The following is an 18,407-nucleotide window of genomic DNA, read 5'->3' as shown; positions in this document are numbered from 1 at the left end:
CTCTTTCATTTTCATCAAGAGCCTCTTTAGTTCCTCTTTGCTTTCTGCTGTAAGGGTGGTTCTTGGTTATACCTCAAGCTAAATGTTTTCATTTGGATGGAAGTCTTTATCCCTCTTTTCTCCTAAGGAGTCATTCTACAAAACACCCACTATTTCTTTCAAATCTTTAATCTTCTTTAAAATTTATTTATTTTTAATTGAATAACAACTGCTTTACAGTATTGTATTGGGCTTCTGTCATATATCAATTTGATCAGCCATGGGTATACATATGCCCCCTCCTTCTTGAACCTCCCTCCCACCTCCTACCTCCCACCCATCTCACCACTCTATGTTGTTACAGAGCCCCAATTTGAGTTCTCTGAGTCATATAGCTAATTCCCATTGGCTATCTATTTTAAATTCCTATTGGCTATCCATGGGGTCACAAAGAATCGGACACGACTGAGCAACTGAACTGATCTTTTTTACATATGGTAGTATATACGTTTCCATGTTACTCTCTACTTTCATCCCACCCTCTCCTTCCCCCTCCCATCCAATGTCCATAAGTTTGTTCTCTACATCTGCATTTCTTTTCCTTCCCTGCAAATAGGTTCATCAGTACCATCTTTCTAGATTTCATATATATGTGATAATATACGACATTTGTTTTTCTCTTTCTGACTTACTTAACTCTGTATAATAGGCTCTAGGTTCATCCACCTCATTAGAACTGACTCAAATGTGTGGTTTTTTTTTTTTATGGCTGAGTAATATTCTATTGTATATACACACCACAGCTTCTTTATCCATTCATCTGTCAATGGACATCTAGGTTGTTCCATATCCTACCTATTGTAAATAGTGCTGCAATGAATATTGGGGTACATATGACTTTTTCAGTTTTGGTTTCCTCAGGGTATATGCTTGGCAGTGCGATTGCTGGGTCATATGGTAGTTTTATTCCTATTTGTTAAAGGAATCTCCATACTGTCTTCTATAGTGATTGTATCTAATTACTTTCCTACCAACTTTGCAAGAGGGTTCCCTTTTCTCCATATCCTCTCCAGCATTTATTGTTTGTAGATTTTTTTGATGATGACCATTCTGACCAGTGTGAGGTGATATCTTATTATAGTTTTGATTTATACAAATCTTCTTTTTTAAAACTTTTTCCATGAAAGATTCTTTAAATCTATAGTGCTTTATAATTTTCACAAGTTTCAGACAAATGATTTCATATAATTTCATAACCCTCTTAAAAAATTTCCTACCTACGAAACACTTTGTTGTAGTGGACTTTGTACAAATTTGTGTTGAATGATCATAAAGTTAATTTCCCAAATGATAAATAAGTAATTTGGATTTCCTTTAAAGGCCTATAAAGGCTATCTTCAAATTTCAAAGCTCTCAGGAGAAATCATTCTGGATTTGTACTCAGTGTCACATTTTTTGTTTTGTTTTGTTTTTTGGCTTTTACATAATGTGTGGCAGGCTATATGAGTCATAATGAAATCTTGATAAACATAGTAAATTCAACCTATGAAGAAACAGGAATCCAAAGGCAGTATTTGAGTTTGTACCAAGAACAAATCTTGGTATAAATGCATTTCAACCATTAAAAAAAAAATAAAGCATTTCCAAAAGAAAAATGAGGATAAACTCCTACTGTAAGTTCTGTTTCATAGAAAGACAAAGTAAGAAGTGTTGGATTCAGCACCAGAAAACAAACATCAGTCTGACATCAAGACAGCTGACACTGAAGATGATGAGCCCATCAGTTTGCTTATTTAACAATCATCCATTAAACTTTGTTAACTTTTTGAGTCTTTCCTTTACCTTTCCTACCTACTCCTCTCTTTACCCCTCTTCCCTAGTTTCTTCCTAACCACTACTTTGTTCTCTACATCTGTGAGTCTGCTAGTTTTTTGTTATATTCACTAGTTTGTTGTATTTTTTAGATTCCACATGCAAGTGATATCATACAGTACTTGTATTTCTCTGTATGACTCATTTCACTTAGCATAATGCCCTCCAAAGTCCATCCATGATGCTGCAAATGACAAAGTTTCACTCCTTTTTATAGCTGAGTAGTATTCCACTCTGTATCTATTTATATATACAACGTCCTTTTTATCCCATCTATTGATGGACGCTTATGTTGCTTCCACACCTTGGCAACTGTAAATAATGCTGCTATGAACATGGGGGTGCACTGTATGTTTCTAAATTAATGTTTTCGTTTTTTTCTCAGATATATACCCACAAAGAAACTCAAAAAGAAACACAACAAATACTGGCCAAGGATATAGAGAAAAGGGAACCATCCTACTTGCTTGTGGGAATATAAAATGGTGCAGCCAGAGTGAAAAATAGTATGGAGATTTCTCAAAACCTAAAAATAGATCAACCTCATCTTCTTAATGTTCTAAAATACCACCAGTTCTAGGAATTTTCCTTTGCCCAGCATGGGTAAGGTTCCCTTGTAGCAGTTATACTATGTGTGTGTGTTAAGTCACTTCAGTCATGTCTGACTCTTTGTGACCATATGAACTGTAGCTCACTAGGCTCCTCTGTCCATGGGATTCTCCAGGCAAGAATATTGGAGTGGTTGCAATCCCCTCCTCCAGGAGATCTTCCCAACCCAGGACCTAAACCTTATCTTTTACATCTCCTGCATTGTCCAGCAGGTCCTTTACCACTAGCGCTACCTGGAAAGCCCGTATCATACTATACTGTCATCACTGATTTTATTTTCTATAGAAGAAGGGACAGCAAACACATCTGGTCTAATACAGTACCCTCAAAACCTGGCATATTGCCTGGACCAAAGTTTGTTGACAAAAGAAGAACAAATGGATGGACCCAAATAGCTAGAGAGTAGTAATCAAAAGAAATTTAATGTATACACACCAATGTGGGATAATAAGACTTGAATAGCAACCTCCTTGAGGGTAAAACTCATATTTTATGTGCCTTTGTTATCAGCTCAGTGTCTCACATAGTTTACAGCATATTGTTAGGTATTTGATAAATATTTGTTATTCTCTTAACACACAAAGTCTCAGTGAGGCTGTTTGGCTTATAACAGTACTAGATCACTAAATAAATATAAGTCCTTGCAGCCACCTCTTACCAAAGAACAGAAATGTGCAAATGCCTTTTTTTTTTCTTATAAAAGATTAAAAGTTGCATTGCATTAGATATTACTCCCTCTACCTGAATGCCCACTGTTCTCTCTAGCAAACTCCTATTCAGTCCCTAAAATTCATCCTTAAATATTGCCTATTCCTGGAAGCCTATCTTGTGTTCTTCAAACACAGTTAAGCTCTTTTTCCTCTGTGGCCTGTGATGTCTAGTCTTCCTTGAAATATTAAATGATTTGATATAATCATTTGTTTCACTTTGAAGGCATATATGATTGCCTAGTTACTCCTGTGTCCCTAATTCCTTAGCATTATGTATGGAATATGTGTTTTTTGATGAAAAGAGATTTATGCCATGTTCAACTTATTCTTCCTTCTTATACAAGAATATATCAGGGTTTTGATAAATCTCACCCTACTGAATTCTCCTTAGCCTCCACCTTTAAAATGAGGATATTTTTACCTTTGGGAGAACTTGTGGCCCATGGATATCCATTCCTTCTCTATCAGGATCTTTATTTTATAGAAAAAGAAAACTTTGCATTAGAAAAATCATAAAATTAATTAATCATACCGATAAAGTATCAAAACACTTTGCTGAAGTGGACTTTGTACAAATTTGTGTTGAATGATCATAAATTTAATTTCCTACATGATAAATAAGTAATTTAGATTTCCTTTAAAGACCTGTAAAGGCTATCTTCAAATTTCAAAGCTCTCAGGAGAAATCATTCTGGATTTGTACTCAGTGTCACATTTTTTTTGGCTTTTACATAATGTGTGGCAGGCTATATAAGTCATAACGAAATCTTGATAAATATAGTAAATTCAACCTATGAAGAAACAGGAATCCAAAGGCAGTATTTGAGTTTGTACCAAGAACAAATCTTGGTATAAATGCATTTCAACCATTAAAAAAAAATAAAGCATTTCCAAAAGAAAAATGAGGATAAACTCCTACTGTAAGTTCTGTTTCATAGAAAGACAAAGTAAGAAGTGTTGGATTCAGCACCAGAAAACAAACATCAGTCTGACATCAAGACAGCTGACACTGAATATGATGAGCCCATCAGTTTGCTTATTTAACAATCATCCATTAAACTTTGTTAACTTTTTGAGTCTTTCCTTTACCTTACACCAACCAGCCTATTATATCCAACTTATCTTCTGATGGGTAAGAAACTATGTTGAGTGTGCAATGGAAAGTATGTAGACTGTAAATGCATACTTTAGTGAAAGAAGCTAAACAAAACGAGAGCTGTTTTTGTAGACCTCTTTCTTATAGAAAACAAGTTGGTTGAGAGTTATATTTGATCTATTCATAATCGCCCACTTGTGCAAGGTAAAATCCAATCACTGCTCTCTTACCATGAGTCCTTTGAATGTCCTATAAAATGGATCTAGGAGGATGCTGGCCACAGAGCAAACTTGTGCTGTGCGGTCCCACCCATCAGAACAATGGACTAAGACATTGGTCTTTTCTACCTTCACTGCCTGTAAAGACAAGAGGCAAAAAGTACCATAAACAACTTTTACATAGCATGCTGGGTTAATTATATATGGTTACCATCAATACAGCAGAGAACTTGGTCTTAACTGGGCTACATTAATTTCTTCTCGTAATATTGGTATCCTATATGAGGAATGACCCTGGAAAAGGAAATGGAAACCCACTCCACTATTCTCTGTCCATAGGATTGCCTGGAGAATCAGAGGAGCCTGATAGGCTATATAGTCCATAGGGTTGCAAAGAATAAGACACAACTGAGCATGCACACATGGGGAATGAAAAAGAAAATAAAGAAATGTAACAGAAGGTGAGCTTACCTAATAGGAAAAGAAAACCAAAACCAGCACATTATATGGGTAAAAATAAAAACAAAAGAAGATCTACATTTATAAAACTTCTGAAGAAGACATGGATCAATTATTATAGCAAGGAGTGGGCAAGAGGAAGAATTCATGCTCAAAAACAAGACAGTTCTGCATCTCAGTCCCAGACCTGATAGTAATTTGCTTCGGAATCTTCAGCCATTTAGTCTTACTAATATAAATACTTTTAACTTAACGTGGAGAGGTTTACCTGTCTTAGGTAAGTTTCTATACAATCAAAATGATGTAAAAATATGGGCAGTTCCTCAACCTGGGCAATTTTGGCAATGGGAGCTATTGAGCATTCACTTAATCATTCTAGCACTTAATTATGTATCCCTCTATGTCATGTATATGCTAAGGATTAGAGATACAAAGATGAGACTCAGTTTCTGCCTTCAATGAGCAAACTATTCAGGATTACCAAAGGTAAATAAATACAATGCAGTGGAAAAACTGATGCTATAGGGTAATGTAGCCTTTTGTAGGAGCCAGGGAAGCTTGAGCCTTGAAGAAAATGTAGGATTTTCTCAGGTGAGGAAGAAGGGCATTTATTCACACATTCATTCATCTACTCACCTAGCCAATAACTGAGTGACTATACAAGATGCATTATAGTGTGCACTGGGGATACAAAAAAGACAAACATTTAAATGAATGACTATAAACCAATGATAACTAAAACAATGAAAGGTAACATCAGATACAACAAAGGCATATAATAACTAAAGAAGAGGAGACAACTAAAGTCGGCCTTGTCAGATGAATAGACATTTGTCAATAGACCAGGAGGAATGGATATTCCAGGCAAGGGGCATAATCTGACAATATTTACAAAGGCAAGGAGGCATGGCATAGGTGAGGAATTATTAACTAGCTTGGTGGTTGAGGCTACACTAGAAGTGAGGGAGTGAGGAGAGACAAGTCTGGCCAGGAGGGCAAGGTTCAGATTGACAAGTGTGCACTTTATCTGGTAGCAATAGGGAGTCACTGGAGTTTTAAAAGCAGAGAAGTACCATGATCAGATGTACTCACTATGGTGACAATAAGGAGAATAAGAGGGCATAAATTTGGATTTAGAAAGATCAGTCAAAGAGCCACCAAAATTGTGAAAGGTAATAAGCACCTGAATAAAGGTGGTAGCAGTGGGGCTGAAAAGGAGAAGAGAGATGTTAAGAATAAAAATCTAATAGGACATAGTGTGAGAAGAGATGTGGGATAAAGGAGAGGGAAAAGTCAAAAATGACTCTTAAATGTTTCATTTAGTAATGACTAAGTGGATGACAATACCATTAGCCTGAACAATAAACACAGAGGAAGAAACAAGTTTTAGTTAGTGTTCAGAGTAAATAAGATTTAATTTGAGGCCATGGAGAGTCTGAGGTAGTTGGGGGATATTCAATGGGGCATTCAGTGGACAACTGTATATGTGGGTCTGGAGTTTAGGAGAATGAGGAAACTGAGCCAGAGTATAGATGTGACCACAATATGAGTAGAGATCATAAGTGAAACTGCATGACTGGTGCTGTCCATGCAGAGACCACAGTGAGAAAAGGAAAGACCTTAAAAAGCAGTAACTTTTAAGGGGAAAGTAGAGGAAGGAGAGAGCTATTAAAGGAGTCAGCTTGTGAAAAAGCCTGAAAGGTAGAAAAAGAAATGGGAAATAGTAGTTGGATTAAGGCCAGAACTACAAAAATGGTTCAAAGAGAATGGGGATAACAATGTCAAATGTAGCAGAGTGGTGAAAACAGAACAAAGGTTAAAGAGTGACCTTGAAATCGACAAGTTAGGGGTCATTTGAGACCTCAGCAAGAAAGTAAAAAGTGAAAGTGAAGTCGCTCAGTCATGTCTGACTCTTAGCGACCTCATGGACTGCAGCCTACCAGGCTCCTCCATCCATGGGATTTTCCAGGCAAGAGTACTGGAGTGGGGTGTCATTGCCTTCTCCGTAGCAGCAGAGACCTCAGCAAGAAGAGTACTAATGGTATGGAAGGAAACTGGATTATAGTGAACTGAAAAATGAAGGGATGTGAGGAAGTGTAGATAAGGAAGGTCAATTACTTTCAAGAAAGCTCTAAGCAAGAGGAAAGAGAACAGTAAATATAAGAAGATAAGAAAAATTCTTTTCTTAGGAATAAGAAAGTATTAAGTTTACTTCCCTGGTGGCCGAGTGGTTAAGAATCCACCTGTCAATGCAGAGGACATGGGTTCAATCCCTGGTCTGGGAAGATTCCACATGCTGTGGGGCATTAAAGCCTGTGTTTCACAACTACTGAAGCCTGTGTGTGTGCCCTAGAGCCTGTTCTGCACAAGAGAAGTCACCACAATGAGAAGCCTGTGCACTGCAACTAGAGAGTAGTCCCCTCTCACTGCAACTAGAGAAAATCCTCACAGCAACAAAGATCCAGTGTAGCTCCCCCTGCCCAAAAAAAAAAAAAAAAAGTGCCGAGCATATTTCTGAGGGATGAAGCCAGTGAAAGGAAAAGGTTAAAAATGTAAGAGAGGTGGGAAAAAGAAAATATAGGGGGAAAAGTTTCCTTGAAGAAGGAGGGGATGGAATTAAGAATATAGGTATGAGGCACCATTTCCTCTAAGATAGCAAGGAAGGAGAAAAAATAGTTGCGTGGGAAGATGAGAGATTACCTTTATTTTTCTATAAAGATGAAGACAAGTCTGAATATGTGCTTATAGAGAGGAAAGTAACAGTGCTATAGCCAGCTTGAAAGTAAAATACATATTAGAAATATCTTGCTTGGTGGAACAGGGCTGGGACCCAAACAATGTTATACACCATAAACTCAATACCAGTTAACATGGCTATGGGATTTACTCCTTTGTAGCATTGTTTAGTAGTCAGGATATAAAAGCAGAGAATGAATGAGATTATCAGGGTAGGTAGAATGGAAGGATAAAGAGGCAAGGTGGAATGGATGAAGTGCTACACAACTAGGTCTTGGCTCCATAGGGAAGAAAGTAGGAAAAGGTGGAAAAAATGGAGTTAAAAGTGCAGAGGTCTTCATGGGACAGAAAAACCAGGTTAGCTGGAGTAAAAGTGTGAGAACTGGGGTATAAAAGTTCAAAGAACTATATCAGTGCTGAGTGTTTTATAGGTTTGTACATGGACATTCAAATCTCCCAGGATTGAGAGGAAGAATCAGGATGGAAAGGAAGTCACCTACCTAAAATGGTTTCCAAAGTACTTAAAGGAGAAAAGAGAGCCACTAGGAGAGGTATCGGAGAAGGCAATGGCACCCCACTCCAGTACTCTTGCCTGGAAAATCCCATGGATGGAGGAGCCTGGTAGGCTGCAGTCCATGGGGTCGCGAAGAGTCGGACACGACTGAGCGACTTCACTTTCACTTTTCACTTTCATGCGTTGGAGAAGGAAATGCCAACCCACTCCAGTGTTCTTGCCTGGAGAAGTGTCAGGGACGGGGGAGCCTGGTGAGCTGCCATCTATGGGCTCGCACAGACTCGGACATGACTGAACCAACACAGCAGCAGCAGCAGCAGCAGCAGGAGAGGTATAGAGTAGCATAGCTAATTGAAACAGACCTAAAAGGAGGAAAGAGCTTTGTAAAAAGCAAGGGGAGTATTGAACCTGCCATGGACTGTGAGGTTCAGGGGTGTGGGAAAATGAGTAACCTCTGTAATAGACGGTACAAAAAAAAAAATGATATTCCTAGAAAAATAGTTAGGTTGCAAGACAAGAGTTACAGAAATCTGGAAAAAAGTTCTCAACCTTTTAAACTTCCCAGTTAACCAAATACTTCAGGTAGTATCAGAGGCCTAATAGTAGCAGCTACACTCTTTCCTTAGAGCTCGACATGGAGTGAAAAGTCACTGGTAGACAGGAAAAGATGTTCAATTTCACTAATAATTAAAGAAGTGCAAATCAAAACAGGACATAAAATGCATCACTTATCAAATGAGGAAAATTAAAAAGACTGATGATAACCATTGCTGGCTATGTAGAGAAAGAGGCATTGTTGGTGGGAATGGAAACTGGTGTAACCTAGTTGAAGGACAATTTGGCCACATCTAGTAAAGACTGAAATATTCATACTCTTCAAATGAAAATCCACTTTTAAGAATGCCAACACATATAAAGAAATATGTTCAAGGCTATTTGATGCAACAATGTCTGCATTTGTAAAAAATGTGAATAACTGAATTGTCTATTAACAGGGACCAATATTTTAAGCCAGAGGCTATAAATCTCATCTCCAACTGAGAAAATGGCAGAAGAGAGGTGAAAAGTGATTCTCTCCTTTCTTCACTTCTACCAAATAATAGGGGTGCGGTGAAGAGAGCATGTTCTCATGTAGGAATATATAAACAAAATTTCAAAATGAGAAAATGTACACTCCAAATTCTTTTATTAACATCACCTAATAAATGAAATTAAAATATTCACTTAATGGAATATTATATAGTCACTGAAAAAAAATGAGGTAGTACTGATTGAACTGACCTAGAAAATATTTATCATATATTAAGTATAAAAAGTTAGTTGCAGAAAAATATGCACAACATAATCTTACTTTTACAAAGTAGTAACAATAATATATATAGTGTTATAATTCTTTACCAAGTGAGATATCAGAGAAGCCCTATATATAATTATATATGCTGAAAATCTAGACCTGTACTGTGCCATATGGTAGTCACTAGCCGCAAGTGGCTATTTAAATTTAAACTGATCAAAATTGAATAAAATTTTAAATTCCTTACTCTCACTAGCCACATTTCAAGTATACAACTCCCACATGTGGCTAGTGGCTATTGTATTAGTACAGATCCAGAACATTTCCAACATCACATGAATTGGGAAGCACCCTCTCACTCAGTCATGTCCTACTCTTTATGACTCCAGGCTCCTCTTTCCATGGAATATTCCAGGCAAGAATACTGGAGTGGGTTGCCATTTCCTGCTCCAGGGGATCTTCTCAACCCAGGGATTGAACACAGGTCTCCTGCTATGCAGGCAGATTCTTTATCTTCTGGGCCAAAAGGGAAGCCATCAACACAGGAAGTTCAAATAGTGCTGATCTAGAGGCATACATTAAACTATTAATAGTGATGTATATGTTGTGGGGGCAAACTACAGGGAATATATACATTTTATGTTATATACTTAGAATTGTTTACTTCTACAATGTACATGTATAACTTTTATAATGAGAAACATAAATAAAGATAACGAGAGACAAAGAGAGAGGGAGGGATACTATAGTGTTTTTGAGAACAAGATTTCATGATTGCCAGGGTCTTATGGGCAATGGGGAGTCATTGCAGGATTTTGAGTTTAAAGTGACATTATCATATTTTCTCAAGAAAGATGACTTTAGAATCAATTTGGTGGCCAAACTGGGGAGCAACTATTAGGGACAAGTAAACCAGTCAGAAAGTTATTATAGTACTTAAGGCAGAGGCTGGAAAGAAAGGATAGATTTGAGAAACACTTGAGGATAGCTGACAGGATGAGGCAATTACCAGACAGAGGGGAAGAGAGAAAATTCAAGGCTGACTTTTTCAAGCTGGGGATATATAGGTGTTATGGAGATGGGAAACACAGGATAACTGTACAAATGCAAGCCTATTTTTTTTCACCCATTCATTTTAAATCACAAATGTTTATGAGGTTGTACTATCTACCAAATCTATTCCTCTTCTCCATTCTCACTCTCTTTGGTCTCATGAAGTCAGTTTCAGAAAGGAAATACAAATGTATGAGTATAGTACATGCAAAAAAGGAATAGTATAAAGAATGGCTAGAATAATGGGTTTGAAATGACCTGGGTGGGGGTCACACAGTAAGCGGCTAGAATAATGGGTTTGAAATGACCTGGGCGGGGGTCACACAGTAAGCACTAATAATATATTATAATGAAAAATGTAAGCAATAAGACTAGGAAATTGAAAAATATTAGGGCTAGATATTTAAGATAGTTAAATACACACATTCTTTTAAAAACCTTTTAAGGCAGAGGCTATAAATCTCATCTTCAACTGAGAAAATGGCAAAAGAGTGGTGAAAGTGATTCTCTCCTTTTCTTCACTTCTAACAAATCACTGGGGTGGGGTGAAGAGAGGAAGTTCTCATGTAGGAATATATAAACAAAATTTCAAAATGAGAAAACGTACACTCCAAATTTCTTCTTTTTTTAACATCACCTAATAAATGATACAGAAGCCAGGGTTCTGAAAGTCAGAAAGTAAGTGACTCAGCATAAATGAGTGATGAAGTCTACTTAGACTGTATTCAGAGGCAGACCTATACAAAAACATCAGAAAGGTCAGCTTTATACTCAGAGCTCTGAAAACCCATAGAAACCAACTGCATTTATTTTATACCCAGTCTTACTTCCACTTGGTACCTTAGAATCAACACAAAAATACATCAGAGTATTTGAGTTGGAAGGACCATGAGATATTATTTAAGTTATTATTTAAGATATTATTTAAGTTTTTAACCAGGGATATACTGTATACTCTCTGAAATTAAGGCCTATATTCTGTATGCATAGCTATATGTGCATTTTTCCAGGGGAGAGGGTCAATGATATTGTCAAAGAGTTCAGTACCCCCCCCCCCAAAAAAGTTATGTCATTAGATTCTAGTCTAACCACCTTGCTTTACAGAGGATGAAACTTAGAGAAGGAAAGAGATTTGCCAAGGGCACACATTAAATTAGTGGTAGACCTAAATCTAGAAATCAGGTGTCTTTTTCTTATATTCTTTCCATGATACACTGCTACTTTAAGAGATCCCATAATTAAGTCAGTGCAAGTTCTTAAAAGTCCTGATTATTACCTTTGCAATGAAAATTCCAGCATCCATAATAGCTTTAATGTGTCTCAACCACCCTGAGCTCTCCAGGCCGCTAAGAAATTCACTCATTGTTGGAGTTTTCAATTCACAAACTAAGGTAGAAAAGGAAGCAGAAATTGAAATTCACAATTACCTCAGTTTATTCAACAAGAAAGGAGACAAAGTGGATTCCCATTTCGTAAATGAGGAAGCTGAGGCACAGAAAGGTTAAATAATTAGTTGGAAATCACACAGTGAATCAGGGACAGTACTGGAGCTAGAGTCTACCATATCTCCTAGTTTGGGTTTGCTTTCTCAAGTCCATAGAATCACCCCCAAGACCACAGAAATCTCTAAAGAAGAGAGACAGAAGATAGTATCCATAGAAAAATACTCACATCTCCTGCTATTAGAAAACACATCTGATTCCCATTCTAACTCCTCCTACTCATCCTAACTCTGTAGCCCTTAACATCTGTCTCTACTTCCACATCACCACCTACTCCCTTGCAGTTCTGTGGTGTCTCAACAGTTGAAAAATTATGTTAATTTTCATGCATTTTGCACTGGGAAATCTTTTGCCTCAAAAAAATCTGCAAAAGGTTCTCTTCTCCTACTGTATAATATTCTGGGACAAAAAAGAAAGGAGGAAGAGACCTAAGGAAGAGGAATCCTAATACCCTAAAAGGGCTGCAGACTGAGGAGACAAGATCTGATAAGAGTCATGTGAAGGAGAGGTCCTGGCAGACAGTATAAGTAAAAAATTGAGAAGAGGAAGAACAGGGAGTTCACTTAAGGAAGGCAGGTTTTCCCTAATGTGTGCCTGAGATGACATATCACATCATGGAATCCTGGATAGTGGCTTTGGGAGAAATGTTCTAGACTCAAGAGTCCTGTGAGGCCCTGATCTCACCTTGCCCCCATTCTGATACCAATTATTTTGCAGCTATGACAGATGACCCAAATTGCTTGATAGCAGCTTTGAAGTCTAAATTCACCCCCTTTATCAGCACAGTGATGAAACTGGACTGACTCTTTACAGCAGATTAAATGAGGAAGATGAAATAAATCCCAAATTCACTTATATTTGTGTTGATCTACCCACCTCTACATAGCAATCTCTATAATTGTATACAGATACATTATTTCCCAGATGGACTCCACAGAGTTATGAAACTAAACACTGTAGTTCCTTTGTCAGACCAACACTGCTATAATTCAGTACTATCTATACAAACTGGATTCACATTACAGTCAAAAATGTTATCACCTATTGATTCTGCTCTGCTGGTTGCTTTTATATTTTACCCCAAAATCAGACATACTTTTTCCTTACATAATTATGCGATCTCTTTAGACTCTGGCCTATCCCAGGTGAAATCCCTGTACCTTCCAAGAGTTTCTGCAGGCTGCTCCGCATCACATGGATGTTCTCAATGCTCATGAACCTGAAGCGAATGTTGGCATAGTTGTCTTCATTTTCATACCCCTTCCCAGCTGCTCGGTTGGCCAAGGCATTTAACTGTAATATTGAGAACATAAGAGAGCAGATAGAGCAGATGATGAAAGAACATGGTTTGTCAATCTCAATGCTTCATTGTAAACAGTTTTAAATCTTACCCATTTAAAAAGAAGTCAGATCAGATATAGCACATTCTGGAATGAAGAGAATTTCATTGGCATTTAGACAAGGTATTTTAAGTAACAGAATAGTAAAGGGAAAGATAAGGAGATTTAGTATTTTTATTTTATTATTAAAACCCAGCTTAAGAGATTGATTGAAGGATATGGCAGCTATGAGGATGTCCGATCTGAAGAACTAAAATAATAATTTTGAGTTTCCTATTACAAACAAACATTTTCTCACCTGAAAGGGCTTTATATTGAGAAAAAAGTCTTTATAATTGAGAAGTTCAAAAGTATTTATAACTGAGAAGCTCTAGAAAGAAGTCTAAGAACTTCAGGGCCAGTTAATTATAAAGAACTACTGTAGAAAAATGTCTAAAACATGACTTCATGAGATACATGACTTTCACTCATTGATAAAATTGAAATGGAGCTACCAAGGGCCATTTTAACACTATATTCAGCTGTTATAATCAGAACACTTGTAGGTCATATGAAGAATGTTGGGTGGGGTAGAGAGTAAATGAGACTTGCAGAGCTGCTAAGTCACTTCAGTCGTGTCCGACTCTGTGCGACCCCATAGAGGGCAGCCCACCAGGCCCCCCGATCCCTGGGATTCTCCAGGCAAGAACACTGGAGTGGGTTGCTATTTCCTTCTCCAATGCATGAAAGTGAAAAGTGAAAGTGAAGTCACTCAGTCATGTCTGACTTTTAGCAACCCCATGGACTGCAGCCTACCAGGCTCCTCCGTCCGTGGGATTTTCCAGGCAAGAGTACTGGAGTGGGTTGCCATTGCCTTCTCCGAGACTTGCAGAGAGGAGACATTAATCAAAAAACTAGAAAGGAGCCAAAATACCTTCTATAATGATGACCATTTTACTAATGTTGTCTGGGCCTATTTTCTAATCTCCCATTACTGTGCATTTCAGAAGGTAGGAGGAGCATGTATATGGATAGCGTGTAGTTTCTGTAGTAATAAAAATTTAAGAATGCCATTGAAACCTCAAAAACACAAACTATTCACATTAACACATGCAGGAAAAAAAATCTACAAGTTAACATATTCTACTTAGAATGCAAGATATTTGTTAAAGGGGAAAATGATGATAATTCTGATTTCTTATCATACAATGTCACTGAGCTTTCATTAAATTAATGACAAACATCAAAGGGACACCTCAGGAGGTGTAAGCAACAACCACCTAGTAACAAGAAAGTTTATTATGATTGATGGATGCATCCACAAATTAAACAATAATTATAGCAGTCCCTACCCAAGTTTGGGCAGCAGCAGAAAGGCCAGCTACTACAGATAGCTAGCTATATCATACCACTACACAGTCTCTGGGAATAGGTCTGGCATATCTGAGAAACTGCTACATATAAGCAGCCTAATGTTCAAGTAGGAAAGAATATATAATATTTGCTGAGCCCCCAGTATGTGTATACTAGATACTGTGCTAGATCCTTCGCATATATTATCTCATTTAATCCTCAACAAGAGCCACTAAAGATGGGTACTTTTATTATCCCCATAAGAAGATGAGTTCAGAGTGGTGAACCAATTTCAACAAGAATCATATGGATAAAAGCTGAAGGCAAGGTCTGAACCCAGATTTGATCAACTCGTAAGGATGGAACTTTTTCACCACAATACAGTTTCTAATAAGTATTGATCTAGCCATCCAGAAGAGGAATATTGCTAGATATTTGTACATTCTTTGAGAGAGGAAAAATTGACCTACTAAAAAGGACTTTTGAGGAACTCCCTTGGTGTTCCAGTGGCTAAGACTCCATGCTCCCAAAGCAGGGGGCCCAGATTCAATCCCAGGTCAAGGAACTAGATTCCACATGCCACAACTAATAATTTGCATGCCACAACTAACGATTCCTGGAGAAGGAAATGGCAACCCACTTCAGTATTCTTGCCTGGAAAATCCTATGGACTGAGGAGCCTGACAGGCTACAGTCCAGGGGGTCACAAAGAGTCGGACATGACTGAGCATACACACAAACGCACACACACACACACTAAAGATTCCGCATGTATCAACAAAGGTCGAAGGTCCCACATGCCACAACTAAGATTTGGTACAGCAAGATAAATAAATAAAATACACTTAAAACTGATTCAAATGTATTATTTTTAATGGCTGAGTAATACTCCATTGTGTATATGTACCACAGCTTTCTTATCCATTCATCTGCTGATGGACATCTAGGTTGCTTCCATGTCCTGGCTATTATAAACAGTGCTGCGATGAACATTGGGGTACACGTGTCTCTGATGAAACTGGAGCCTATTATACAGAGTGAAGTAAGCCAGAAGGAAAAACACCAATACAGTATACTAACGCATATATATGGAATTTAGAAAGATGGTAACGATAACCCTGTATACGAGACAGCAAAAGAGACACTGATGTATAGAACAGTCTTATGGACTCTGTGGGAGCGGGAGAGGGTGGGAAGATTTGGGAGAATGGCATTGAAAAATTTTTTTATGAAAAAAAAAATACACTTAAAAAAAAGATGGACTTTTTGATCTTTCATTTGGACAAAGGGCACCAATTCTTTAGTTTTTTTTAAAAAAGCTTGGTACCTCTCTTTACCATTTTAAGATTAATAATGGTGAAAGACACAGATTTGATGAAACTCTTTCTAATCCCTGAATGTCAAATGCAGTTTTAGTTGAAGTAAGACAGCAAACTTCTGAAAAAGTGAAGGATGGTTGTTGTTGTTCAGTTGCCCAGTTGTGTCCCACTCTTTGCTATGTCAGGCCTCCCTATTCCTCACTATCTCCCACAGTTTGCCTAAGTTCATGCCCATTGCATCGGCGATGCCATCCAGCCATCTCATCCTCTGACACCCTCTTATCCTTCTGCCTTCAATCCTTCCCAGCATCAAAAGCTTTTCCAATGAGTTGGCTGCTTGCATCAGGTGATCAAAACACTGGAGCTTAAGCTTCAGTATCAGTCCTTCCAATGAGTATTCAGGGTTGATTTCCGTCAAGATTGACTGGTTTGATCACCTTGCTGGCCAAGAGACTCGCAGGAGTCTTCTACAGCACCACAGTTCGGAGGCATAAATTCTTTGGCACTCTGCCTTCTTTAGGGTCTAGCTCTCACACCTGTACCTGACCACTAGGAAGATCATAGCCTTGACTATACGGACATTTATTGACAGAGTGATGTCTCTGCTTTTTAACACACTGTCTAGGTTTGTCATCACCTTTCTGCCAAGAAGCAATCGTCTTCTGATTTCATGGCTGCAGTGACCATTCACAGGGATTTTAGACCCCAAGAAAAGGAAACTTGTCACTGCTTCCACCTTTTCCCCTTCTACCTGCCATGAAGTAATGGACATCAACATCTTAGGAATCAGTGAACTAAAATGGATGGGAATGGGCAAATTTAACTCAGATGAACACTGTATCTATTACTGTGAGCAAGAATCCCATAGAAGAAATGGAGTAGCCCTCAAAGTCAACAAAAGAGTCTGAAATACAGTACTTGGGGGCAACCTCAAAAATGACAGAATGATCTCAGTTTGTTTCCAAGACAAGTCATTCAACATCACAGTAATTCAAGTCTATGCCCCCACCACCGATGCTGAAGAAGCTTAAGTTGAATAGTTCTATCAAGACCTAGAAGACCTCCTAGAACTAACACCAAAAAAAAAGATGTTCTATTCATTACTGGGGATTGGAATCCAAAAGTAGGAAATCAAGAGATGCCTGGAGTAACAGGCAAGTTTGACCTTGGATAACAAAATGAAGCATGGCAAGATTAACTGAATTATGAAAAGAGAATGCACTGGTCATAGCAAACACCCTCTTTCAACAACACAAGATATGACTTTACACATGGACATAACCAAATGGTCAATACTGAAATCAAGCTGATTATATTCTTTGTAGCTGAAGATGGAAAAGCTGTACACAGTGAGCAAAAACAAGTACTGGAGCTGACTGTGGCTTAGATCATCAGCTTCTCATAGCAAAATTCAGGCTTAAATTAAAGGAAGAGGGGGAAAGCAACAGGCCAGCCAGGTATGACTTAAATCACACCCGCTATGCTTATGGAGTGGAGGTGATGAATAGATTCAAGGGATTAGATCTAGTAAACAGTGTACCTAAAGAACTATGGACAGAGGTCTATAATACTGTACAGGAGGCAGTGAATAAAACTATCCCAAAGAAAAAGAAAACCAAGAAAGCAAAGTGGTTATCTGAGAAGGCTCTACAAATAGCTGAAGAAAGAAGAGAAGTGAAAAGCAAGGGAGAAAGGGAAAGGCACATCCAACTAAACACAGAGTTCCAAAGAATAGCAAGGAGAGACAAAAAGACCTTTTTCAATGAACAATGCATAAAAATAGAGGAAAATAACAGAAGAGGAAAGACTAGAGATCCCTTCAGGAAATATCAAAGGAATATTTCGCCCAAAGATGGGCAAAATAAAGGAGAGAAATGGTAGAGAACTAGTAGATGCTGAAGTGATCAAGAAGAGATGGAAAGAATACGCAGAAGAACTGTACAAAAAAGATCTTAATGAACTGGATTTCTATGATTTTGTGGTTAGTCACCCAGAGCCAGACATTCTGGAGTTCACATGAAGTCAAATGGGCCTCAGGAAGCACTGCTGTTAATAAATCTAGTGGATGTGATCGAATTCCAGTAGAACTATTCAAAACCCTAAAGAATGACGCCAAAAAGGTGTTGCTCTCATTATGTCAGTAGATCTGGAAGACCTAGCAGTGGCCACAGGACTGGAAAAGGTCAATCCTCATCCTAATTCCCAAGAAAGGTAATATTAAATAATGTTCAAACCATCAGACAATTGCACTCATCTCCCATTCTAATAAGCTCATGTTAAAATCTTGCATGCTAGGCTTCAGCATTATGTAAACCAAGAATTTGCAGCTGTCCAAGTTGGGTTTAAAAAAGGCAGAGGAACCAGAGATCAAACT

At 38.0% G+C, this 18,407-nt stretch overlaps 1 protein-coding gene across 2 annotated transcripts in view; it reads right to left on the bottom strand.

Annotated features, from left to right (window-relative positions):
* The window catches only part of MTMR8 (myotubularin related protein 8), a 287,800-nt gene that overhangs the window by 178,167 nt on the left and 91,226 nt on the right, over nt 1-18,407 (bottom strand). For both annotated transcript variants that reach the window (XM_070783785.1, XM_070783784.1), the window contains exons 7-10: nt 13,203-13,335; nt 11,817-11,926; nt 4,497-4,622; nt 3,592-3,641 (exon numbers count right to left, since the gene is read on the bottom strand). In XM_070783785.1, the coding sequence (XP_070639886.1) occupies nt 3,592-3,641; nt 4,497-4,622; nt 11,817-11,926; nt 13,203-13,335 (419 nt within the window). The remainder of the gene's footprint in view (nt 1-3,591; nt 3,642-4,496; nt 4,623-11,816; nt 11,927-13,202; nt 13,336-18,407) is intronic.

Source organism: Bos indicus, chromosome X (genome assembly GCF_029378745.1).
Source record: "Bos indicus isolate NIAB-ARS_2022 breed Sahiwal x Tharparkar chromosome X, NIAB-ARS_B.indTharparkar_mat_pri_1.0, whole genome shotgun sequence".
NCBI classification, from domain to species: Eukaryota; Metazoa; Chordata; class Mammalia; order Artiodactyla; family Bovidae; genus Bos; species Bos indicus.
Note: the sequence above shows the minus strand (reverse complement) of the source record. Positions and strands in the feature narration are given on the sequence as shown.